General features: G+C 42.4%; 2 protein-coding genes across 5 annotated transcripts in view; one reads left to right on the top strand and one right to left on the bottom strand.

Annotated features, from left to right (window-relative positions):
• The window catches only part of Y-h (yellow-h), a 23,882-nt gene extending 4,248 nt beyond the window's left edge, over positions 1 to 19,634 (top strand). For 2 of the 4 annotated variants that reach the window (XM_076431299.1, XM_076431298.1), the window contains 4 exons: positions 4,581 to 4,720; positions 5,372 to 5,719; positions 5,966 to 6,215; positions 7,348 to 19,632. In XM_076431299.1, coding sequence (XP_076287414.1) covers positions 4,581 to 4,720; positions 5,372 to 5,719; positions 5,966 to 6,215; positions 7,348 to 8,303 — 1,694 coding nt within the window. In that variant the 3' untranslated portion in view covers positions 8,304 to 19,632. Of the gene's footprint in view, positions 1 to 10; positions 1,753 to 4,580; positions 4,721 to 5,371; positions 5,720 to 5,965; positions 6,216 to 7,347 lie in introns of those variants that run through there. The other 2 variants (XM_076431301.1, XM_076431300.1) reach the window with 2 other exon arrangements.
• LOC143212451 (uncharacterized) lies at positions 8,998 to 21,750 on the bottom strand. The gene is made up of 9 exons (XM_076431296.1): positions 20,490 to 21,750; positions 18,378 to 18,501; positions 18,032 to 18,280; positions 16,232 to 16,620; positions 14,795 to 15,815; positions 14,430 to 14,667; positions 13,350 to 14,353; positions 12,621 to 13,142; positions 8,998 to 12,475 (listed from the first exon to the last, which is right to left on the bottom strand). Exons 1-9 carry the CDS (start codon positions 20,562 to 20,564, stop codon positions 9,576 to 9,578), a joined length of 6,522 nt encoding a protein of 2,173 aa, XP_076287411.1. The 5' UTR covers positions 20,565 to 21,750; the 3' UTR covers positions 8,998 to 9,575.
• Positions 21,751 to 23,241: the final 1,491 nt, after the last annotated feature.

Here is a 23,241-nt window from a genome sequence, read left to right as displayed (position 1 = left end):
TTATACAGAACAGTAAAGTCTTGATTCTAGCCGGACGGAGCTGCACGATCTGATTGTGAGACAGTTCGCCTACCCCCTCCACTGGGAGCATTTCCGCGAGGGGCCGAGCAGTGCAAAGTGTAAATAAACATATCTGTGCGAACCACTACTAATCCAATTATAAATCTGCCTTATTTTTCATTATTTTTTTTATGGGTCTTTCGCCAACTTATTTCTGGCATTTAAATGCCACTGTCCTTTTCTACGTTCGGCGCGGTCGGTCAGATCACCAAAAAAATAGTAGCCCTACGCGATCTGTGTCGGGATCTTTTCGTACATAGTGTAACCGAAACGTACTGCATCAATTTCTCTACCCTTTATATCTCGTGTTGAAAAGGAATATTGTAAAACAATTACTCGCTCACGATTTTCTCAAGCATAATCAAAATAATATAAAATAAAATGTGGAAGGACGGTGTGTTTGACAGTATCTTGGAACGTGCTGAGCAAAAGGTATGTCCTTTGGACTGCCGATTATAATTAACCTCGCTAACGGTACACTCTGAAATGTCATCGACTTTGCGAAACATCGGAAGACTCTTCTGCTTCCATTCTACCTGCACCATAATCTTTGCAATATCTTAATCTTTCACTTTCCTTTTTTTTCGTCAAAGCCTACAGTGTCTCCAGATTTCTTATTTGTTTGCTTATTCCAACGTCTATTTCAGTTGATAAAATTGCGAAACAGATAATTTTATGACTCCTCGAACGCGCAAATCTGTCCGCTACCACCAATTACCATTCTACCTCTCGTAAATAATCTTCAAGTCTTGCAAAATCACCGCATTTTTACCTTTTTTTTTTGGTACGAATCTTTCCGAGTTTATCAACGTTCTTTCTTATCCTCCTGTTTTTCCACTTAGTTTGCATAGTGTCTTCTGTATTCCAAGTTTTCAACACCTTTTTGATTTTTCTGCGGTTGACAACGTTTTTCAAAACGTTGCTATCCCATTTTTAGTACATTAACTTTTCCGTTTCTTCGAGCCTTTGCGTTGATGATTAATTTTTTTTTAACCCTTTGCACTCTTTTGTCGAGCGTGACTCGACATCGGAGAAAGGAAAATGTAAATGAAACGTGTTTTTGTATGTATTTGGTTCTTCCTTCATTTATTTATATATAAATCGTCTTTTTTCGACTTTCTTAAAAAAAATTCAAGCGATTTTGTTCGAGTTTTCGGACATTTTCTATACTCGTTCTGCTCTACATTATTCTTCTGCTCTGCTCGGGAGTTCGGATAGTAGGCGGCTCCCTTTTCCGCTATTTCGCGAGCACGAGACGAGACGAGCTCCCATAAGCCAGCCGCCAATGACCTATACCGCAGCCTCGTAACACGGACGAGAGGGAAAATCTTCTCCGAGAGAAGGGATTCGCCATTCTCTCCTTTCGTAGTACACCTAGACACACTTATGACCCGGATAGTGAATATGGCAGTCGGGTAACATCCACGGTCTCATCCCGAGCCGAACATCTCTATTTGACCGTCATCGTTAGTTAACGCGTGTTCCTCGTGGCCTACCCTGACAACTGACAGCCAGTGAGCCTCCCTCGTCTTCCCGTTTCTGTTTCTCGTCGAAATTTATTCTCCTTTTCTTCTCTCTCTTCCTTCTTCTCTCCGCTTTCCACCAATGTGAACAACCTTTCCGGGGAGCCAGGAGCCAGGAGTCAGTGGGTCACCTTGAGGAACACATTTACCCGCCTACGGATTCCTACAGGTAATCGCACGAAGCTTTCGGCAATTTTGCAATCACCGTTCAAACGATCATCTTCTTCAATTTTTCCTCGTAGTGCGATAATTCGACTGCCGGTTTTGCTGAAAATTTCTTTTTTTAATCATTTTAACACCAGGTTTACGGACCGCTTAATGCGACTGGTTTTTTTTTTTGACACGTCATTGCAGCCAAAGAAATACATTTTTGGATACATTTTTGCAATCTCGATAATCGTAGATTACGAATATCAGAAGCTGTGCCATTTTGATGGCTCCCGTAAACCCAATGTTAATAAGTTGAAGACGATACAACGATTTGTCTATCTATTCGTTTTTACCATAAACGTGCGAAATTTCTTCATCTGTGCACACATTATATGTTATCTAAGTAAATTCAGTGCTGTAATTTATGAATTATGCCAGTTGCAGTTTTGCTCGGTACCGTTAGTGTTAATTACCACGTTTTTATTAGCTCGCTTTTTAATTATTACAGATATTTCATTTTATTTTTATTATTTAAAATTAGCACAAAGAAGTCGTGATTTTAAATCTTGATTTTAACTCGCATTGTTTCCGTTTTCACCGAGATAGATGATCTCTAATGGCGCGTAATGCGAAATAACGATACGCAATCACGAAATTTAATCTGCGTAAACAATAGGGGATTGTTCGTAATTGTCGACGATGGAAATGGATGATCGACTTTGAATGGTAATTGTAGGTTTGCGCTCGTTCTCGAGACGACTTTTCTCAGATATCTCGGGCGAAAGTAATCACGAGAGGCTCGTCACCTTGAAAGTCGTTACACCGCGCAGTTTCGATCTCGAGCTCGTCGGTGCGTTCGCTTTCCTTTAGAATTCACTGGATATCTTCCCGCGTTACATCTCTCGCCATGTGCGCGTTAATTAAACGTTATTACCATTTCTCGAGCAGAGAATTATGCAAGCCGCAGCGCCGCCGCGTCGTAGAGATTACCGCTTAATTGAATTTTCAACACGCTCGTCCCCGGTAGCAATTTACTTCTGCACGTATAGAATCACCGAAACGATTTCGTTAATCGACTTCCGCTTATGGGAATAAATGAATAAACGGGTGTTCTCCTTTCCAGGATTGCAAGGGTGCGGAAAGCGCCTTCTTCTCATTTCTCGATAATGCAAAGATGGGGGTTTTCAGTAATCAAAAGCGCTAGAGAGAGACAAAAGATAAATCTAGACCGCTGTCTCCTTCAAAAGTCCTACTTTTATGTTTGCGAGGCGTAATTTGTAGTTATTATAAAGCTGCGCATTAGCTATTTTCATGAAGCTGCGACAGTTATATGCTGCTGAATAATGCAAATACGCCTCGTAAACGTAAAAATAGGACTTTTGTGAGAGACAGCGGTCTAGATTGACCTTTTATCTAGCGCTTTTGGCTATTGAAAAAGCCCATCTTTACATTATCGAGAAATGAGAAGGCGCAACCCGCACCCTTGCAATCCTGGAAAGGAGAATACCCCATTAAGGGTGCGTTTTTTTATATAAAATGAAAGCTGCAACTTTGCAGAATATGGGATAATTATGGAGATTGTGGTACGAACGTTTTTTAACCTTGAAAGAATTCGTTAAACTTGCGCAACTTGAAGAAAATTCTGGTTTTTCCAAAACCACGCGCGGTAGAAATTTTTTTTAAACATGCGACACAACATTTCCCGTAGATTTTTTCCACAGTGTTTCGATGTAATCAATGTCCCCAAGATGGCGTAATGGTAGCTGATATCCTTTTAAAATAAATGTCCGTTCATGGTCTTCAGTGGTGTATTATACGAGCTGCATCTCGAACAAGAAAGAGCACAGGCAGAAGCGCATCGATAGGAAAGTAACGATAATAGTAGAATCGTGTCACGATATCGCCAAGTATGGTACACCATTCCAATCGCGTGTCGCGCCCGCCATTCTCTCGCCCCAGTGACTTTCATGGGCTCCTCCGCTACATCGAAAATTTATTGCCAATCGAATGAGCATCTGCAGCCGATTATGCATTCAGCAATTTGTTATGTTAGGAGCCCCGCTCATCCACTCGTAAACCACTCGTGGAAGCTCAAGGAAATTTTTATTTTGTCAATGGACTCGGTATAAGCAACAATAAATATTTAGATGTTAGATTTTAGATTAATACATACTAGTGGTGTGCGAGACAGGGTCGGTCGGGACGGGAACGAGAACGAGAACAAGAACGATTTCGAGATCGGGACGGGATCTTGAAACTTTCCGGATTCAAACAACCCATTCAAGAAAAACAATATTAAAAGATTCCGTACAGTATCAGAAATGATCTACAAAAGATATTTTTTAAATTTTCGATATAGGTCCACATAAAAACGTAGTAAAATGCAACTTTTAGTATTTTTTCTACAATTCCGATCAATTGGAATTTTCGAACAAATTTCTTTTCATATCCTGTAGTAAACTAAAATTGCTCTAGCTTGCCAAAAAGTTCAAATCGTATAGTACAATATTAGAAAAGTTATCGTCTTTTTTAGAGCGTCCGAATATTAATTCGAGTAACTCTGTACTTTATACGTGCTCGAAATTTCACAGTCCCAACGAGGAGCAGCGAACAGGCTGAGAATTGATTCGTCAGTTGATGGACAATCTCGCCGGAGGTGTTCGAAATATTATTGAATAGCGGTTGCACAAGTGGCTTGGCGAATTCGCCGTCGCCGCGGGGCACGTGGATCGCAACCGGGTCGCGTTGTTGAACTTCGATTGAGAAATCGGTCAGCGAAGGCCGTCGATCGCGCCGGAATCACACTCCTACGTATCGCACACGCATCGGAATCTCCTTTCTTTTCAGGTATGGCGAACGTGCTGCCGTGGCTGATGTCGATGTGCCTTCTCGGCGTGCAGCAGCTCGCCTCTACACCTGGAAGCAACGCGCTTTCACGCGATCTTGAAACAACAGGCCAGAGGAGTGTGTCTCCGGGGTTCCGCTCGGTATGGATCGCTTTTCCCTTACGCAACACGCTGATGAAGATCAGCTTCCTGTTGCGTAACACAGTAGCGCACGGTTTAATTTACAGTAGCGCTTCGCGGCAGCTACACTTATGCGTCCGCCCCGTTATCTCCTCCGATGAAACTGCAGAGCTTGTCCTTCGATTGCGACGATTAATGAATAAACCGTAGGAATCGATATTTTCAGCAACTTTTTCCTTAGAATACAGTATTATCTCCGTAACTATCGTGGATGCCCCAACCGTAACTGTGCAAAATTTATCCCCATATCAAGCGACTCGGCGAAATATTCTCTAAAATCTATCAGTGGCACTACAACGAATTCTGCCTAAACTTTCTCGAGATATCTCTCTCCACAAGACATACATCTCGTTTGTTTTAATAAAACATAACGTTAGCTCGATAAAAATTTTGTTTATCTACGTCTGAACCCTTTGCACTCCGAATTATTGTTCAATTTTATTTCCAACAACTCGTTTCAACAACGTTTCATTTGAAATTTACTTCAAATGTTGTTTACCAATTATATTAAATATAATTAGATTCTCGTATAAATAGCTCTCAAACTTTTTTGTAATTTATATTTGTTTTCTCTGTTAAATGTTTCTATATTTTTGCCTGAATACTGTCCAGTCTCTCAGAAACTACAAGACTTTGATCTCGAGCCACGACGAGCTTCCCGGACACATAAATTGCCCCGGCCATGGGGAAGGTACACCGTCCTTGGAAAATTCGGTGGATAGATTGCTACCCACGACTCCGGAGTACAATAATCACCTGTACGGTTCGACGCCGGATTCGAGCAACTATTTTTCTCGGTCCTTCGACAGAAGTAGAGGTCACTCGAGGCCAACCGGAAGGAATCTGAATATATTCAAGACGGATCCTTATTCGGTGAACCAGCTCGAGACGCACGGGTTTAATTACGACCCGGGTCGAGATCACGTGGAAGATGATTACGTCGGTCCTGCCATGGAACTAGTAAGATGATTCTTGTATTGGGTTGGAAAGGAAGTTCGTAACGTTTTCAAATTAACCCTTCACTGCATGATTTTTTAATTGGGATGAAGAAATTGAAAGAAGGTCAGTTTTTGTGTTTTATTTAAGGGAAAAATATATTTTTTTAAATTAAAACATTTTATCAAATGAGATAAAATGTATAGAATAGTAAGAAAATACTTTCTCTTCGCTTGAATAATTTTAATGAAGATCGTGATCGTTTCGCAGGTCTACGCCTGGTCCACTGTCGATTTTACGTACGACAGCGTCGAGGCCAGGGATGCAGCCATTTACGACGGAGACTTCATAGCGGAGAACAATTTACCTCTCGGTCTCGATGTCTGGAGAGAAAAGGTGTTCATCACACTTCCAAAGTGGAAGGATGGCATCCCAGTTACGTTAGCCACCGTGCCTAGGCACTCGAAGACGAAGAGCCCGAAGCTGAAGCCTTATCCCGACTGGAGTTGGCATCAACCAGGTTGCTATACAATTTTCTCAACATTATACACCTTCTGCAACCCATTTACGAATTTCTGAAAAACAAGAAATAGTGCTTCTAGTTCATTTTTGCCGCGAAGAACGTTACAGTGGATGAAAATAAACTTTTCGCTTCATGAGATAATGTAACGTGAACAGGCTTTACGTAAATTCTATCCGTTAGAAAACGCGCGAGGGTCAATTACACTTTCTATTGTAAATAGAACGATTGCTTTTTGCCGCAGATTCGTTTACGCAGATTTCTATGCCTTTCTTTTTGTCCCGCTAAGCTCTCCGCTTGTTAGACGTGCTTTGTCATGCCAACCATTCACCAGCAGCAGTAAAACCTCTTTGCTGCGTGTTGTCATAATAGAGAAAATGCATTATATGTATATGTACATGTAGATAATTCCTTTAATTTTCTCCTTTTTGGGGTAGATTTGTTTCCAGAATTGCAACGGTGCGGAATGCGCCTTCTAATTTCTCGATAATGCAGAGATAGATGTTTTTCAGTAGTCAAAAGCGCTAGATCAAAAACCAATCTAGATCGCCGTAGCTCTCCGAAGTCCTACTTTTTATGTTTACGTAAACGTGAAAATAGGACTTTTGAGAGCGATTGCGGCCTAGATTGATCTTTTCTAGATTGATGTAGCGCTTTTGACTACTGAAAACCCCCATCTTTGCATTACCGAGAAATGAGAAGACGCATCTCCATTAGCAATTTTGTGAAATGCTTTCTTCCTTAGCTAAATCTTTGGACTTTTACACATTTATATTAGGTTGTTGCATAATTGAAATGTCCGATTTTAGAACGCAAATGTTCCAATGCGTTTTCATTAAGAAATACTATCATCTGTTGAGTAAAAGTAAGGATAGTAAAAAGATCTACAAAATAGAGATATGACAATCTTGTAAATGAAGCATGTGAGTGAGCACAAAATTCAATGTCTACCATAATACAATCGAGAAACGGTGTGATTCTTTGATCAATAAGGAATAATTGCGGTTGTTTAATGTTACTGTGTTGTTCAAAATCGGACATTTCATGTGGCAACGACCTAATACATACAAATGTGCAAAGTGCGAAGCGTAAAATAGCTTCAGAAGAGTTCAGAAGAGAACAATAGAGATAGAGCATCTTCTTCCAGGCAACTGCGACGGTCTGACGTCGGTGTTCAGGGTTCAGGTGGACGAGTGCGACCGCCTGTGGGTGCTGGACTCCGGGAAAACGGAGATAGCGACAGGTGGCAAGCAGACCTGTCCTCCAGCGATCTTCCTCTTTGACCTGATCACGGACACGCTGATCAGAAAGTATACCGTGCCGGAGGACCAGGTGAAACAGGACTCCCTGTACGCGAACATCGTCGTAGACATCAGGAACGAGGACTGTGAGACTGCGGTGGCTTACGCATCCGACGTCTTCAGATACGGACTGGTAGTCTACGACTTCTTGAAGGACTCGTCCTTCCGTGTCCAGCATCACCTGTTCTTCCCGGATCCCCTAGCATCGAAATACGATCTTCACGGTGTGAAGTTCCAGTGGACGGATGGGATCTTCGGGATCGCTTTGAGTCCAGTTGACATCCACGATGACAGGACCCTGTTCTTCCATCCGATGTCCAGTTTCCGTGAATTCGCCGTGTCCACCTCCGTCTTCAGGGACAAAAGGACCGCCGACGCGAGCTCCGACTTCTTCGTGCCCATCGGCAGACCCAGGGCCAAGGACTACGGTCACGCTTCAGGGTCCGTGGTCGACAGGAACGGGGTGATGTTCTTCAACATGGTCACCAGGGACTCCGTCTGGTGTTGGGACACCAGGAAAGAGTACATACCTCAAAATCTCGGCGTCATCGGCACCAGTAATCTGTCCCTCGTTTTTCCGAACGACATCAAGGTCGATCATGAGTACGAACAGAGTGTCTGGGTACTGTCGAATAGGTTGGCCATGTATCTGTATGGCAGTATCGATAACAGCAAGGTCAATTACAGGGTGTTCAAAGCGAATGTCAAAGAGGCTGTCAAGGATACAGTTTGTGATCCGAGTTACATCGTGCCTGGGGCTGATCATGGCTACGATGAAACTTGCTAGGAGTGTTCGGAGTGCGAGGGAAATAAATTCTTCTTCTTTAAACATATATATTACAAATGCATAAAGATCCGCGCCAAAATGTCAGTGGCCTTGAAATAAAGAGGAAACTGTGCTTGTAAAAAGCAGGGGACACGTTTCAGAATGTGTGGATTACAGATATGAAAGTTTCGGACCGATGTTTCCCCAACACGTTTACACTGTCAGATCAACGAAGCATTTTACATGGAAGAAATGTTCCTTTTAGTTAAGAAATTCACTGCCGCTAGAAATAAGAGGCTGGTTTTACATTGCTTCGCGAGTTTCCGATTCATGCTAGAGACATTTAAAAAATTAGAAGAAAAATCTATTCACGACTTTCTGTAAGACAAGAAATTTAAGAAAAGCATCTATCTTTGCTACAACTGTCGATAGGCTTTCTCCGCATAATAATCTCGGAAGAAATCATTGAAATTCCTCACTGAATTAAACAGTTCTTTAATTATTCGGTCGGGTATCCCGCGAGCTGACAAAGTTCACAAGAATCATGTAGAGCCGAGAAAATTATGCAACAGGCGAAAGCTTATTCTTAACCAAAGCCGTAACTTGAAAGCCGTCCAATCCGATGAATTATTCTGTTATAAAGTATCACGAGGTGAAAGTATTTCCCAGTGTCATCAGTTGTACACATAATCTCGAATCGTGTACGCTGTTTGTATTTAAGAAAAATAGGGTAAAGTGGAAGCGAATGAACTGAAAAGAAATGGTGTTTGTCAAACAAATATATTTTCGAACGCAGAGAACGAGTAAATACTATCATTGCGTTGTGCTTGTGTATTTGTAACATAGAACGGAAGGAAATAAATGAAATCAAACGATCAACTTTGTACATTTCGGTCTTACAACGAGATTAACAACTTCGAACGCAAACAAATAGAATTGAGCATGCACAAACGGATGCATAAAACAACTAGTAAGTAACCCAACTGGTTTAGTCGTAACATGAGCATAAACTATACGTACATACAAGGTACAAATAAACTTTCAATCGCGTCGTCCAACCTACATACAATAAGAACACATTTTGTCGCAGGGATTACAAATCTGAAAAGAAAAATCCTATTCGAACGTGAACCCACTAAACAGATCGATTTCACGCAATCGTTACAGATGAAAGAATTCTGATATTCTCAACGAAATTCATTTTACAACACAAGGAAAAAATCTATTCGAGTTGTAAACGTGGATAAGTATTAATACGAAAAGCAACCGAAAATTACGGAATCTGAATGGAGCTCATGTTTGAGCCGGTTCGTCGGACGTGTTCGAGGCAATGGAAAATTCTTCCATGTTATCGCCGTCGAGACCGGTGTACGAGACCGTGTTTGTCGTGACGGATGGTCTCGTGTAAAGTGAATAGAAGCTGTCCATGTCCTCCAAAGTAGTCTCGAACTGCACAGGCGAAGAGTTTTCCTCTCTAGTTATCTCGACGGACTCGCTGAGTTTATCCATCGACGAAGGTCCTGCTCCCGAAGAGATCTCCACCTTGTCGTCATCGATCGACGACGAACTCATCTCCCGGTTTCTAATGGCGTCCTGAACTTCTTCGATGTCTGTGTCGATTTTCACTGTAGCGTCCGGAACGTCCAGCTGCTGATCATTATCATTCTTAGGCGACAGTTCTTGTAACTTGGTTACAAGGATTACTTCCTGCTCATGCTCTCTCAGCTCGGACGATATGTTTATCTCCTCTGGCTCCTCGGACCTTGTCTCTTCCGCGAGGTATTCGCTGGAGCTCAGACCCAGGTCTACGGTCTCTCTCCTCAACTCCTCCGCCAGTTCTTCAAGCCCAAATTCGGAATTTCTGGACACCGATCTTTCCGTTGTCAAGTCCAGGACCACTCGCAGGCGCTCCTCAATGGCTCTGGAAATGTTCACAGTCTCGGAGTTCACGGATGTTTCCAACGTCTGTTCATCTTCTTCGACAAGTCCTTCCTGGATTCTGTTCAGCAATGCGACGTGCTCGATCAGAGTAGACGTGGACGTTACCACTGTGTGCACATCGAACGGCCTCAAAGTGGACGTGGTTCTGGAAACCTGAGTGAGAGAGCACATCCATCGGTAGAAGTGTCGGATGTAGAAATAGAATACCAGCAACCAGAACATGAAGATTGTTTTCAGCGATATCTCTTCTCTGGTTTCCACGACTTCCGTTTCCTCTGGAACTATTTCCAACGAGGGAACCTCGATTTGACGAACGAAGCCTTCCCCCCTCTCTTCAACTAGAATTGTGTTAGACTCCCGAACAGGGTCCAGTACTCGAACATTTTCTTCTCTCTCTTTGACTTTAACGATGCTTGTGCAAGGTCGATCGATTTCAGTAATGTTCATAACGTCTACATCGCTGGTGCTGCCTTCGACTTCTTCCACGCGAACATCTTCTCCCAAAGCTTCGTTCCCGACGTCTTCTTCTTGCGCATGCTTGTCGACTCTTCGACCTCTCTCGACTCCATCTTCATTCCTTCCGACTATAATATTTCTGTAGTTACCGTCTTCCGCTTCTTCGACTTGATGAAACACTGTCTCCTCTGGTTGAGAACTGTCTCTGATCTCCGTTTCTTCTTTAGTATTCTCATCAACGAAATGTTTACCAAACTTCTCACTTCCCATGGCGTTCTCAATTTTCGCCACTTCGGTAACACGTTCAATGTCTCTCACTCCGATTTGATCATCCTGGACTCGGCGGCTTTCAGTCTCTCCAACGTCAACGCTTCCTCCAATTTCGATTTGTACGCTCTCTTTTAGTTTTTCGATAACTTGTTCAATTCCTGCGTCCACCATTCCGCGCTGATCGTCCGTGAATAAGTATACCTTCCAAACTTTCTCCGTTTCGATCGACATCCCTGCTTCGTCTACCGTTCCACTATCGTATACGCTATCTTCCCCACCATTTCCATCGAACTCTTCTCTTCTTAAACTCGATTCATCGGTATCTTCGTTCGAATCCAATCCATTCAGGATGTCGTACGTTTTGTTCAGGTCTACCTTCAACGTGTTGCCGGCGACCTCTTTAACGTACCCCGGCACCTCTACGAAGGTAGCACATTCCATCGAACTAGAAAAGGTCTCGTCTATGACCGAGTGGTAGTCCTCTTCGATTTCAACTTCCGTGGCATCTTCAAACTCGTCGACACGCGTACTCTCGAAAAATTTGCAACTCGATACAAGCTTCAGCGCAAACTTCTCGAAATTCGAAACCTGTACACCTCTCGCTCCTGCCTCTTCAGCATCCTCTTCATTTTCCTCCGTTATCACCGTTAAACCATCCAAATCCGTTTCCATCGGTTCCACAAACTCGGCATCCCGCCGATCCAAACGCAGTTGCAAAGGGAAAACATTCAAAGTCTTTAGACCAGGGTTTATCGCGGCTGCTGAGATCATAATGGGGAACTTGATGTCCGTGAAGATGTCCTCCTTGATGAACTTCGGTATCTCTCCGATATCCTGAAACCCATCCTCGAGCACATCATCGAAGATCTCAACAATCCTCTCAAGCGTAGCGTCTTTGGTCCGGCTACGGTTCTCCGCGTTTTCGTCGATGTTCAAGTTCCTTAGAACTTCGGTTACCGAGCTGAGAATGTCATGCAACTGCTCTTCGTTGAGCCTAAATCCCTGACCATCCTCAATTTCCTCGATACCAGGTTCGATTTCAAGGTTGGCCGGGATATTCCCATGGTCCATAGCAGCGGTACAAATAATCAAAGGTCTTGGAGCCTGACCACCGAGGTCCCGAGCCTCTCGAATCGCAGACACGTTCGTGCTAAACCGATCAACCTGTTCAGAGAACGACGAGAATTCTTCCATCTTGCTATCGTGCAAGAGAGAGTCCATCAGCTTGGAGGAGTAATAGTTGTGCAGCTTCGCAGGAGTTACGTTGTCAACGATATCACCCCAGAGGTCAGCGTTACTGTCGCGTTCGCGCCATGTTAAGCTGGTTGGGTCGAGACTTCGGTTGCCTCGATTGTCTTCTTCATCTCTTCTGTCTGATCTTGAATCTACTAAAGTTCTTGCACTTTGCTCGATCACCTCTTCCCTGACTACTTTCAGGCTTCCAGCGGTGCCATCGGATGTCTCTTCGAGTACTACTTCTTCTTCCACTACTGGCAGGTCGTGAATTTCTTCTTCGTGTGAGCTTTCTGAAAAGAACGGGGAGAGGCATGAAGTAAATATACTCGCGAGAAACAAAGTGTAAACTAAAAAACAAAATACGTATCAAATATTTTTCTAAAGTTCCTTCAAAATCGGAGTATATATCAGTTCAGTATGTTTCCTCTCACCCACCTATCACCATCGCCTCGAGATCAACAGAACTGGTGGACAAAGTGGGCGCTGCATCTTCCTCCGCAGACTTGTTCAGTAGCGTCAACAGCTCCTTTTTTCCAAGTTCAAGATCCTCCACGTCCACCCTCGAAGCTTCATCTTGATCAACGCAGTCTATCGCAGCTGGTTTCTCGATTCTAGATCCTAGTCGTCCAGCAACCGCTTCAACAGACGATGCTGCTAACAACACTCGCACATCTTCCTTAGCCTTGCTCCTGTCCAAGTCACGTCCCGTAACCGCGCTTTCCAACTTTACATCGGAAGTTTCGGAAGGTACCATCTCCTCTGCCATCCGACGAATGTCAGTCAAGTCCGCGTTCAGTTGTTGCAGGCGTGAAGCCGCAACCTTCAGCCTGTCGAAGTTCTTCTGCTCGTTCGAGGTCTTGACGACCTTCGACGACTTTGAGGCGTATCTCTCGTTCGACATGGTGGTGGACCTTCCCGCAGCGTTCAGCGTGAGTTTATTGCTCCTGGACGAGTAACCTGAAGACGAGGAAGATTCTTATTAGTAGACAGCGGGTAGGATCTTGTGTAGGATCTCAAGGAGTTCAAGGAAAGCCTGTGACAAACTTTAAAACTCTGCAATTTTGCTTACATTGATTAAATTACTTTGCTTTTGTGGGATTTTTTGGGGATGATTGTTCACGAGTGAACGTGCTACAACTGCAGATAATAATGATTGAAATAAACCTGTCTCGTTCGCTGTATTCGCGGACAGATTCTCTTTGCCTAGATCGTTCCTCGAAGCGACCCTCTTGTAGGAGCTTCTGAAGTCTCGGTTCGGAATCACCCTGCCGAGATTCTTCTGAACATCCAGCTCTTTCTTGACCTTCAGCAAGGTGATCTCATTGTAGGCCTTCAGAGCCCTTAGTTCCCGAGCTGCCTGATCCTCGGTTGGCCTCTTCGGTCTGTTCCGCGAACTGCTCGTCCTCGAACTGCTGGTCTTCGAACTACTCGTCCTCGAACTGTTTATCGACTGTCTGTCCACCAACTTCTTCGACTCCAATGAGTCGATTCTACCACTAGGCGTTCTCCACCATGAGTCCTTGTGCGTCTCCTTAGGGTACACTGGAGGCTTCCTCCTCGAGTGCAACGGGTTCGCTTCCGGTTTACGTATCGCCTGAGCCAACGGTAACGTCGCTAGACTGTCAACCTTTTGTTTTCCGGACACTTTGCACTCCTCCTCTCGCTTGTCGAAGCTGGACCCCGCCGAGGGAGTGCACTTCCCTCCCAAGTTCTGCATTTTGCACTCGCAGTCATGCTTGTTCGCGAATGACTTGGACGCGTTCAGCCTGATTCTGTCGTTCAACGATGATTTCGAGAGCATAGGAGACTTCGATCGCATCCTCGAAACCAAAGTGTAATCCCTTTTCGTGGAAACTGGCTTCGCGCCGGTCACGTGGGAGGCGCTATCGCTTTGATCTTGAGGACGTTTCCGTCTACGAAAATACTTGGAACGAGGTTTCGCGTCCATTAGATGTCCCGCTTCGTTGGAATTCGAGTGCTTTGGAGCGGTGTGGTACTCCGTCTGCGTGCCCATGTCTCTCGTCACGCTGACGACTACAGGTTTAGGGATGTCTTCAGCCTTCAATGGTCTCGGTGGAAGTCCGTCCGAAATATCGGTGCCGATCTTTGGGAGCTGTCTGTCTTCTGTGAGCACTGATCTACGGGATGTCGATTCTGAGGAGTCGCACCTATGCCAAAATAAGTACGATTTATTATGAAGCAGTCTAACGTTTGCTATTTTAAATTAAAGTGGCATTTGCGTACATCTCTTCAGGCCTCCAGAAGTCGATTAAAGATGGAGGATTCCGTTCAGGGAACGTAGTCGTCATCAACGTTTCAAGATTCGTCTGACCAGAGAACGGATTCCATTTCTTCTTCTCCATTTGCTGAAGAGCACACTGGAGCTCCGAATTGTTCGCAAAATCGTTTTGATAGAGACCGTCGAACACCTTCATGATATCTTCCTCCAAGCGCCACGTAGCATTTTGTAAGCGGGTTGTGCCTGGAAATGTGTGAATCAAATGGTTACGTTATTGAGAAAAAAATGTATTCTTCTTTTCGAATATTTGCAACTACAGTTCAGTTGAATACCTTCGGCACGAAACAAAAATTGAATTCATCGAACGTACCATCTTCAGCGCCTCCAATTCCAGTCTGTCGTCGATCGCTGCCATATTCCTCAGTCTTCAAAGTAGACGTAGTCTTGGTCGACACACCGACGAGGTCCTTGACGATCTCCGAAATGTTCTGTAGATCAGTCGACGACGGGTTACGATGATTGTCATAGTCGTCCAAAAACATATTCGATCGATCGTCTTTAGGAATCTTCGGGACAGCTGCATCGTCAAACCTACGCTTCTTGCTGGTTTGTTCCTCCACTTTGATGCTCTTCAGTATCTCCAGGTCGTTCTTCAGCAACTTCTCCATCAGCGGGAACCCACTGTTCATCGTAAAGTCAGTTTTCACATCGGTGACGACGTTGTAGGCGTAGGTGTAAGGCTGATCGAACGGTTTCTTCGAGTTTTCTTCAGCCTGTGTTTCTTCATTGTCAACTTCGGAGCGTTCTCTGGGCGTTGATGTCCTCGCGTCCGTCGTTTTCACAGAGTTCGCGTGAGATTCTTTCAAGGCAGACTCGCCCACGGTGCAGCAGCAGTTGAAGAGAGCCTGCAGCTTCACGGGACTAGAGCTCCTCTCCACGCTTTTCACGCTTTCCCCCCCAGTGGGATCGAGTTCTCCTTTTGGTCTGGTTACGGCGCCGATGTCCTCCTCGTCGGTCGGCGAACGTGTTCTCTGCTGCTTCATCCTCGGTGATTCTACCAAATCTGTGCCTTCCCTTTTCTTCGTTGCAAGGACTTCCCTCGTTAAATTTGTTACCACAACGTCTTCTTCTTCTTCGATCTTCTCCAGATCATCAAACGTAGCTAAACCTTTCAACCTCTCTTGGACTTGGACTATCTCTGGAGCTTTGTACTGCTCTACAAGATTTCTTTTTTCTTCCAGACCTTCAGCTGCTTCTTTATTTTTGTTCTCTTGAGATCTTATTTCAGGATTGTTCTTCGGGTTTCCAGACGTGTCTCGCTTGTTCTCCGCGTCATTCTCTGGCTGATATATTGCAGATATTTGCGAGACTTTCTGACGGAACAGGTCGCTCTAACACGGTGGTAAATATTTAATGTTTAATAATAATATATTTCATAATATCTGATTAATCGTGTCAGAAACGTACAGTCGCCGCGGAAAGTATCTTGACACGTCTAAAAAATGCATTGTATTTTCTATTTTAAATCAATAATTTCGGAATTAATCGAAAATATACAATTATGTATATTATATTTAATATAGTACAAACTAGTATGTGTAGCACCAAAGACATAAAGTTTTATAATAATGACAGAAAAAATTAAATAACTTTTTTATGGATTGCGGAAAGTATATTGACAGCATTGAAATTGCCGTTGTTCTATGTAATCCAGTAGATCTGGGCGAGAAAATGGGAAAAATCGAAGTTTCGGTCCTTGGGCTTTTCCGGTAGGTAAAGTTTACCAAATATTTAGATTATAAATTACCTCGTAAATGCTGCTGCCGATGATGTAACCTTTGCTCCCGATTCTTAAACCGCAATTAATATCGTCATCGAGTTCTGTCAATTTTTTATCGGCCTCGGTCTGTTTGATTCTGGCGCGAGCGTCCGCGACATCTTGATCAGTGATTCCCAGAAGCTTCTTCGCGTTCTGACCCGGCGTCAAATTAGGGTTGTACGTTTCGTAACTGTCGTACGAGAACAGGGTTGTCAAGGAACCCGTTCTGTACTTCGGGTCGTCGATCTTCACGTAAAGCTGATTAGTCAGCAGATTCGAGTCGCTTTTCATTGATCGGCGCAGTTTCTTCATCTTTTCCGTTTGACGCAATTGCAGAAACAGACAGGAGTTCGAGTACCAGTTGTAGCTAGCTAAAACTGAAAGTTTTCGAGAATCAGAAGATGAAGAACATCATTATTATTTGTTCTTCGTTGCGTTACAATTATAATTGCTCAGAATGCTTGAACGCTTGGTTTCAAACAACGTACAAATTTCAGACAGTAAAGAGACTTTGGAGGCATTCTGCGGCAAACGTTGCGAAATTTCCCAATTTCCATACATTTTTTCCCGTATTACATACAGGGTGAGTCACCACTACGCATAACGCGCGCGTTGCCACCTCAAATATCTTTGTCGTTTTCAAAGATATGTACGTCAAATGTGTCTGGAGGACAAAGTTCGATGGTAAAATGGGGCTCATACGATACAAAAAACATTTTTGTTTTTATGTAACTTTTTTAGAGATATGAAGGTCACCTTTATGTTTTTAAATGGAATTACAAATAACGGAGATATTCAAGGTGGACATAGTAGTTATTGCCCTATCCTGTTTGCAAAACTTATTTTTTTATGAAACTTTCACCAATATATTTTTAGGATTAATTTGTTAAAATCCCACGTGTTGCCGTGGAAAGGGATAAAAACACAACTCTCAGTTTAGGTAACAGTAACAAAAGTAAAAAGAACAGTTTATTAAATATCACCAAGGCTCTATCGATACATACTCGCTGAACGCTCGACGTTCACTTTCACAGGGTCAGCTGGGGTCAGCTCAAGACTGCCTTTTTTCTTCATCTTCACCCTCGGTGACGCGTTTTCCTTTTTTCTTTCTCTCTCATTCCTTCTCACTCAGTCACTCACTCATTCATTACCTTCAGCCACGCAGAGTTCCCCGAAACCTAAGCAATAAACTCAGGTCACTTGAAACCGTCCACTCTATCCCAAACACTCTCCATTTGCACCGAACGTTTACTTAAACCGTATCATCGCAGGCATCCGTTCTCATCCATGCCGTGATTTATAACATCCGCTCTTTCACTCGTCTGGGAAAAACCCTACATATTTGTGGCATTTTTCTGATTAAAGTAATACCAAACACCATATAATGTCAACTGTATTTAGTGGTTTAATCGACGATGAGAGTATGGCGTATGGCGTATGGCGTATGGCGTATGGGAAAGAAAGAGACGCGGTGTCTCTCTTTACACGCGCTGTCCTCTAAATACGTTCGGCGCGGCGCGGCATTGAAGCTGAAAAAAATAGTGCCCATCTACGAACTTTGTAAACGAACCTCCACGAGGGTTTTACGACCATAGAGGATTTACTGTAGCTTCGTTGTCGCTCAAATCATAAACTGACCCGACCATTTGCACGCCAAATGTTTTATTGCACGTGCCGATGGCCGCAATTTCAAAGAAATTCATGGAAAATATTTTTCGCAACGTTCGCAGAAGAATGGCCTCTGACTGGGAAATGGAATTGATTATGATTAGAGTTTAGTTGACGTACTCAGGGGAATAAGTTTCACGAAAATGAACTCGAGGAAGACGACCAACGAGAACGGGTTCCCGTACCATAGAAGAAGTCCGATTACAATCACGATGATTTCCAGGACGACGTTTTTGAAGAAGCTCAAAATCAGCCAGGGCAGCAACAAATTAGGTCTGCTCCAGGTTATTATAGGATAAATGTTCGACAAGTAGGTGAACGTGTAAACGTGGGCGATTACGATTCGCGTTATTACGATCCATGATAGTACTGCAAATAGACGAGCAAAAGTGTTGTTAGCTCGCGCGATCTCGTTCACAGCTTATATATGTATTATCACTGAATCATAAACAGATGAGAGACTGACTAGTTTTTATCGTGTCTTCACCAATTGTATCGACAATCAGCGATTTTTGCGGCATGGAGAAATTCCAAATTTGTTCGAGCTTGTTCGTCCATTTTAGGGGACTCCAGTCCAGCGTGCTGTTTATCTTCGAATCAAACAATTCGATTTTTATCGCGCGACAACGGTTCTCTTATATGTATCAGCTTCCCTATTCTTTTTTCCGCGTGACGATTTTCGTGGTTCTTTTAACGCTTAACCTACCGTTGTCGAGCCACCGGTTCTTTATTTTTCAATTACCGAAATTATGGAAAACGCTTCCATGGGAAATGCTTAAAGAAATTTCGAAATACATACATCAATATACAATATCAAAATCAATTTATAATCTTCTCGCTTTTAGAGACACAACAGTGTGCTCATGTAGGATTTAATAATGCAATTTAGTATTAATTTTTTGTCAAGTCTACGAAGCCTCGATACATATTATTTCTATACTTTTCTTCTCCAACTGCAACGTCTGCCTTTTCACACGCGTTGGTTCCATTATTCGGCAATAATTACAATATTATTCGAAAAATTAGATATCCAATATACATTTAATTCGTAAACTTTTCCACGATGCAAAGAGCACAAGAACTACATACATACAAAAATATATAATTTAGATCATTTTTATAGTTTTTTCTTCAGAAAACAGCAACAAAGTTTTTCAACGCGTGCTTAATAATATATTGGGTTGGCAAGAAAGTAATATCGATATTTTAAGGCGAAATAAAATGTATAATAACAACTTTTTAAAAACCACGCTTATATTAAAATGCACTAAAAAGGAGAAAATTATTTTTTCCCTGTTTCTCCATAAAATACCGAATCCAGTTAAATGACTAATAATATTTTTCCTCAAAATTTTAAGCAATTCAAAATTTCTTCTGTTATAAAATTAGTGTCGGAAAATAGTAGCTTCCTAATACATACATAAATCGCACTCTTGGCGGACGGCTTCACCGTCAATATACGTATACATAGTTGTTCTCATTTATCGCCTATACCTACACCAGTCCTCCTTCCACATAACGTATACATACATTGTATACATACAGTGGATATACAAAGTACATATTCGTACACCTTTTAAAAACTAATAACTTTTTTGTAATTGCACCAAACGACCACATTTTTTATAATCAATTAGAAGCATTGGTTTACGAAATGATATGCAAGAAAGATTTTCCAAAAATTATAATGTACAAGGTTACATGCAAAAATAAAAAAGGCATTTTTAAAAACTTTTTTATTTGGGCCCTTAACGTGTGTGTGAAAATTTAAAACATGTTTTGTAGATCTATGTTAGTTATACACATGCTGAAAATTTCATCGAAATCGGTTGATGCGGGAAAAAACGACAGGCATTGAAAGATCTAATTGTAAGAATTCTTAGATATTGTAGGCCGAAAATCGTGAAAATCTGCAATTTTTACCATCGTTACATATAATGTTTGTAGCTCATTGCAACGTCGACCGATTTTGACGAAATTTTCAGAATATGTTTAATTGACACAGATGTGTACAAAACGTATTTTTTAAATTTTCAATATACGCCCACATAAAAAAAGTTGTAAAATGCAACTTTTACTATTTTTTCTACAATTCCGATCAATTGCAATTTATGAAAAAAGTTCTTTTCACCTCCTGTAGTAAACTACTTGCTCTATTTAGCTTCCCGAAAATGTTCAAACCGTATAGTACAATATTAAAAAAGTTATCGTCTTTTTCAGAGCGTCCGAATATACACTACCAAAAAGATGGCAAAAGATCATCGAACAAAATGGAAATTATTTTACTGATTAAAGTTCATTGCTTGAATCGAAAGATTGGCTTTTATTTTACCTTAAAATACCGAAATTACTTTCTTGCCCGCCCAATAACTGAATGTAAATAGATATGCGCACAATAATTCGGAAACAGTTCCCTATACAGTACATATTGAAAGTCGGATCTCGATCATTTTCATTTTATCGAACGCCGAGGCCAACACGCGAGTCCCGAAAGGTTAGGAACCGAACGAAAGGTTATAAATACATAGAAGGTTATGGAAATCCGACGAAGAAGACACGAAGGATGCTGTTCACTCACCAAGCCAAGGATGTTCATTATCAGCAGTTCCGTCCGAAACGTTAGGCCAAGAAAGCGTCCAAGGAAACTAGGCATCAGGAATACGAAACTTTCGGAACAGCCGGAGGGCCAGCGAGTCTTCGATTCTAGGGACGATCATCGTCAGCCGGGTCGGACAGTATATGGAGGACGCAAGATGATATCTCTGCTTCAAGGATCACTCGGAAATTTCACAATGGGACGTCGTTCGTCCATGGACGCGTTAACTTTGACGCGTTCGGGATTTGGACCGCGTTTGCCAGGCCGAAAGCTTGGTTAGCTAAACAGTTGAATTCGATTCAAAAACAGTGCTGCGATTGGCTGCGATATGGTGTAAGATATCACGCGCATGCGCGGGCAAAACAATAACGTATCTATATATTAGCATGATGAGGCAGTGCTTCGATTGTGCCCAACATTTTTCGTACGATGGATGGCCGTTAGAGGCGCTGCGCGGAAAAACAGTAACGTATCTACTATTGGGTAGATGAAATGGGGTTCCTAGGAGCACCCCGCAGAATTTAAAAAAATGTATATGATTTGATTCTGAAAAATGAATGTATAACAAGTGTATTTGTGTATATTTTGTAACTCGTAGGACACGTCCTGGAGTCTTTTTGTCCGGTAAGATTATGTCGATACATTCCCGCGCAGCGCCTCTAGCGGCCATCCATCGTACGGAAAATGTTGGGCACAATCGAAGCACTGTGATGAGGTGGCAGTTAGACATGGCGGGAATGTGTACCGAAACAATCTGTTCCGGACAAAAAGACTCCAGGACCAGGACGTGTCCGATATCGGACGGAAACGTTTTTACACGATTTAGCAAATAATGCTTTTCACGAAACAATCATTTTCTACGAAGATTTTTGGTCTTTTCGAGAGCGTCCTTTGACCGCCCGGCAGGAAAGTGCATAGGAGCCTTTGCAGTATTTGCACATTGCACACGGTGCATCGCGACCTCGATTCGAGTTACTTGAAACCGTGCCGCGTTCGCGTGATCCGCAACGGCATGGCACCGCGCGAACCCTTCTGCGTTTGATGCAGTCGAGAGATGCAATTGCGGTGGGAGGAGCGGCTTTCCACAGAGAGAGAATCATTCATCTCTGAACCGAGTCCGCGAACAAGTGTACGCCTCTTTCACAGAGACGATTTCCCTTCTATCACCGCCGCTAAGTGGCCGTAAGCAACACCGTTTCCTCTAGCTGGTTCGAACGGTTCTACGAACCGAAGTGCATCGAATTTCACCTCATTATCGCCATCGGACTCCCCACACTCGCAGAAACTTCTTAGACGATTAGGTGAATTGCTCGAATCACACGGATCGTTAGCCGCTTACTGTGAGCGAGACATTTCTAGCAAGAAATGAGAGAGAGAGAGAGAGAGAGAGAGAGAATTTTGATTTTTAAATGTTCCTCGTGCACACAAGAAAAACGTCGCAACTCCTGTTTCTTTTTCTGTTTCGTACCTGATGAAATCACACAAAGTATCAATTGTACAGGGTGGTCCACCTAAACGTAGTCACCTAAATATCTCCTTTATTTTTTATGACATAACACAAACCTTTTTAACCCTTTGCACTCCTTTGTCGAGTGTGACCCGACATCGGAGAAAGAATAATGTAAATAAAACGGGTTCTTATATGTTTTTGGTTCTTTCTTTATTTATATTTTTTAGTTAAAAACAAATATAAGTTCCACAAATATAAATTACAACAAAGTTTGAGAGCTTGTATATTTAACATAATTGGTAAACAAAATTGTTTAAAATAAGTTTGTTGGCAACAAATTTGAAAAATAATTCGGAGTGCTAAGTGCTAAATGCAGTATAAATGGTATCACAAGGTGAATGCTTTGCAGATTTTATTTTCTCCAGAGTTTTCAAGGTCATGGATATTTTTTTCTTGTAAATATATACTTTTTTCATTCAGAGGTGTGTATCGAAGTATGTACATAGTATGTAAACACTACAACATTATGAAGACCAGATAGAAAGTGCGCCAGAAGACTACAGCCACATCGTGCAGCGGTGTAGCCGGGTTGCATGCCGTCAGGAGCAAATCGGTAGCGCCGTAACGATTACATTACAATGTAACATTTTCACGTGGAATTTTCTTCGTTTTTCTATTAAGAAGAGTAATTCTACTGTACTCACTTGGTTCTAGTCAATAATATTAACACGAAAAAAATCATTTTTCTATGCTGATAACAGTTGTTGGAAGCAATGCAAGGCATTGTTAATTTCATCTTAATTAATCCGAGTTCTGGTCTGATTCAAACGACCTTCCCTGACCAGCTCCATTTAATTCCACCGATCCCCAGCTTGCTCTCTTGTTCCACCCTCAACGAGTCTAATTCACTTAATTAAATACAGTTCCTGTTTACCCGGTACTCTTTATTAATGGCCATTTACCGTTCAAGTGTTATTACCTCTAAACTGAACAGACTTCGCATTCACAAGAAATGGAAGTGATCAAAGGAAGGCACAAAAAAATTATATGCACTGATAAATTCCATTTATATTCCAAAATAAATTTCCCATTTTTGAAAATTTATTTTCCTTCACATAATATAATCATATTTAAACGCATATTTGTTTACAATCGGGATCCGGTTAATCGACGTCCTACTGTGCATTGCGGCAAGGGAGAGCGGTTACTTGATTTTCTCAAGAAGACAATGAAGAATTAGCAGAAGGCGGTCTTATGGAAAACGATATCGATTCGGCGATCGCT

The sequence above is a fragment of the Lasioglossum baleicum genome, chromosome 9 (assembly GCF_051020765.1).
Source record: "Lasioglossum baleicum chromosome 9, iyLasBale1, whole genome shotgun sequence".
Lineage (NCBI taxonomy): Eukaryota > Metazoa > Arthropoda > Insecta > Hymenoptera > Halictidae > Lasioglossum > Lasioglossum baleicum.
The sequence above is the reverse complement of the archived record's forward strand: the minus strand, read 5'-3'. Positions and strand labels throughout refer to the sequence as shown.

Bases quoted from the DNA above. Each gene is read 5' to 3' on its own strand.
- LOC143212451 (XM_076431296.1), bottom strand. From the start codon at position 20,564: ATGCCTAGTTTCCTTGGACGCTTTCTTGGCCTAACGTTTCGGACGGAA. The intron at 14,668-14,794 runs GTACGTTCGATG...ACACATTTCCAG, and splicing joins AATTGGAGGCGCTGAAGATG to GCACAACCCGCTTACAAAAT. The intron at 12,476-12,620 runs GTGGGTGAGAGG...CGTTCTTTTCAG, and splicing joins TCTCGAGGCGATGGTGATAG to AAAGCTCACACGAAGAAGAA.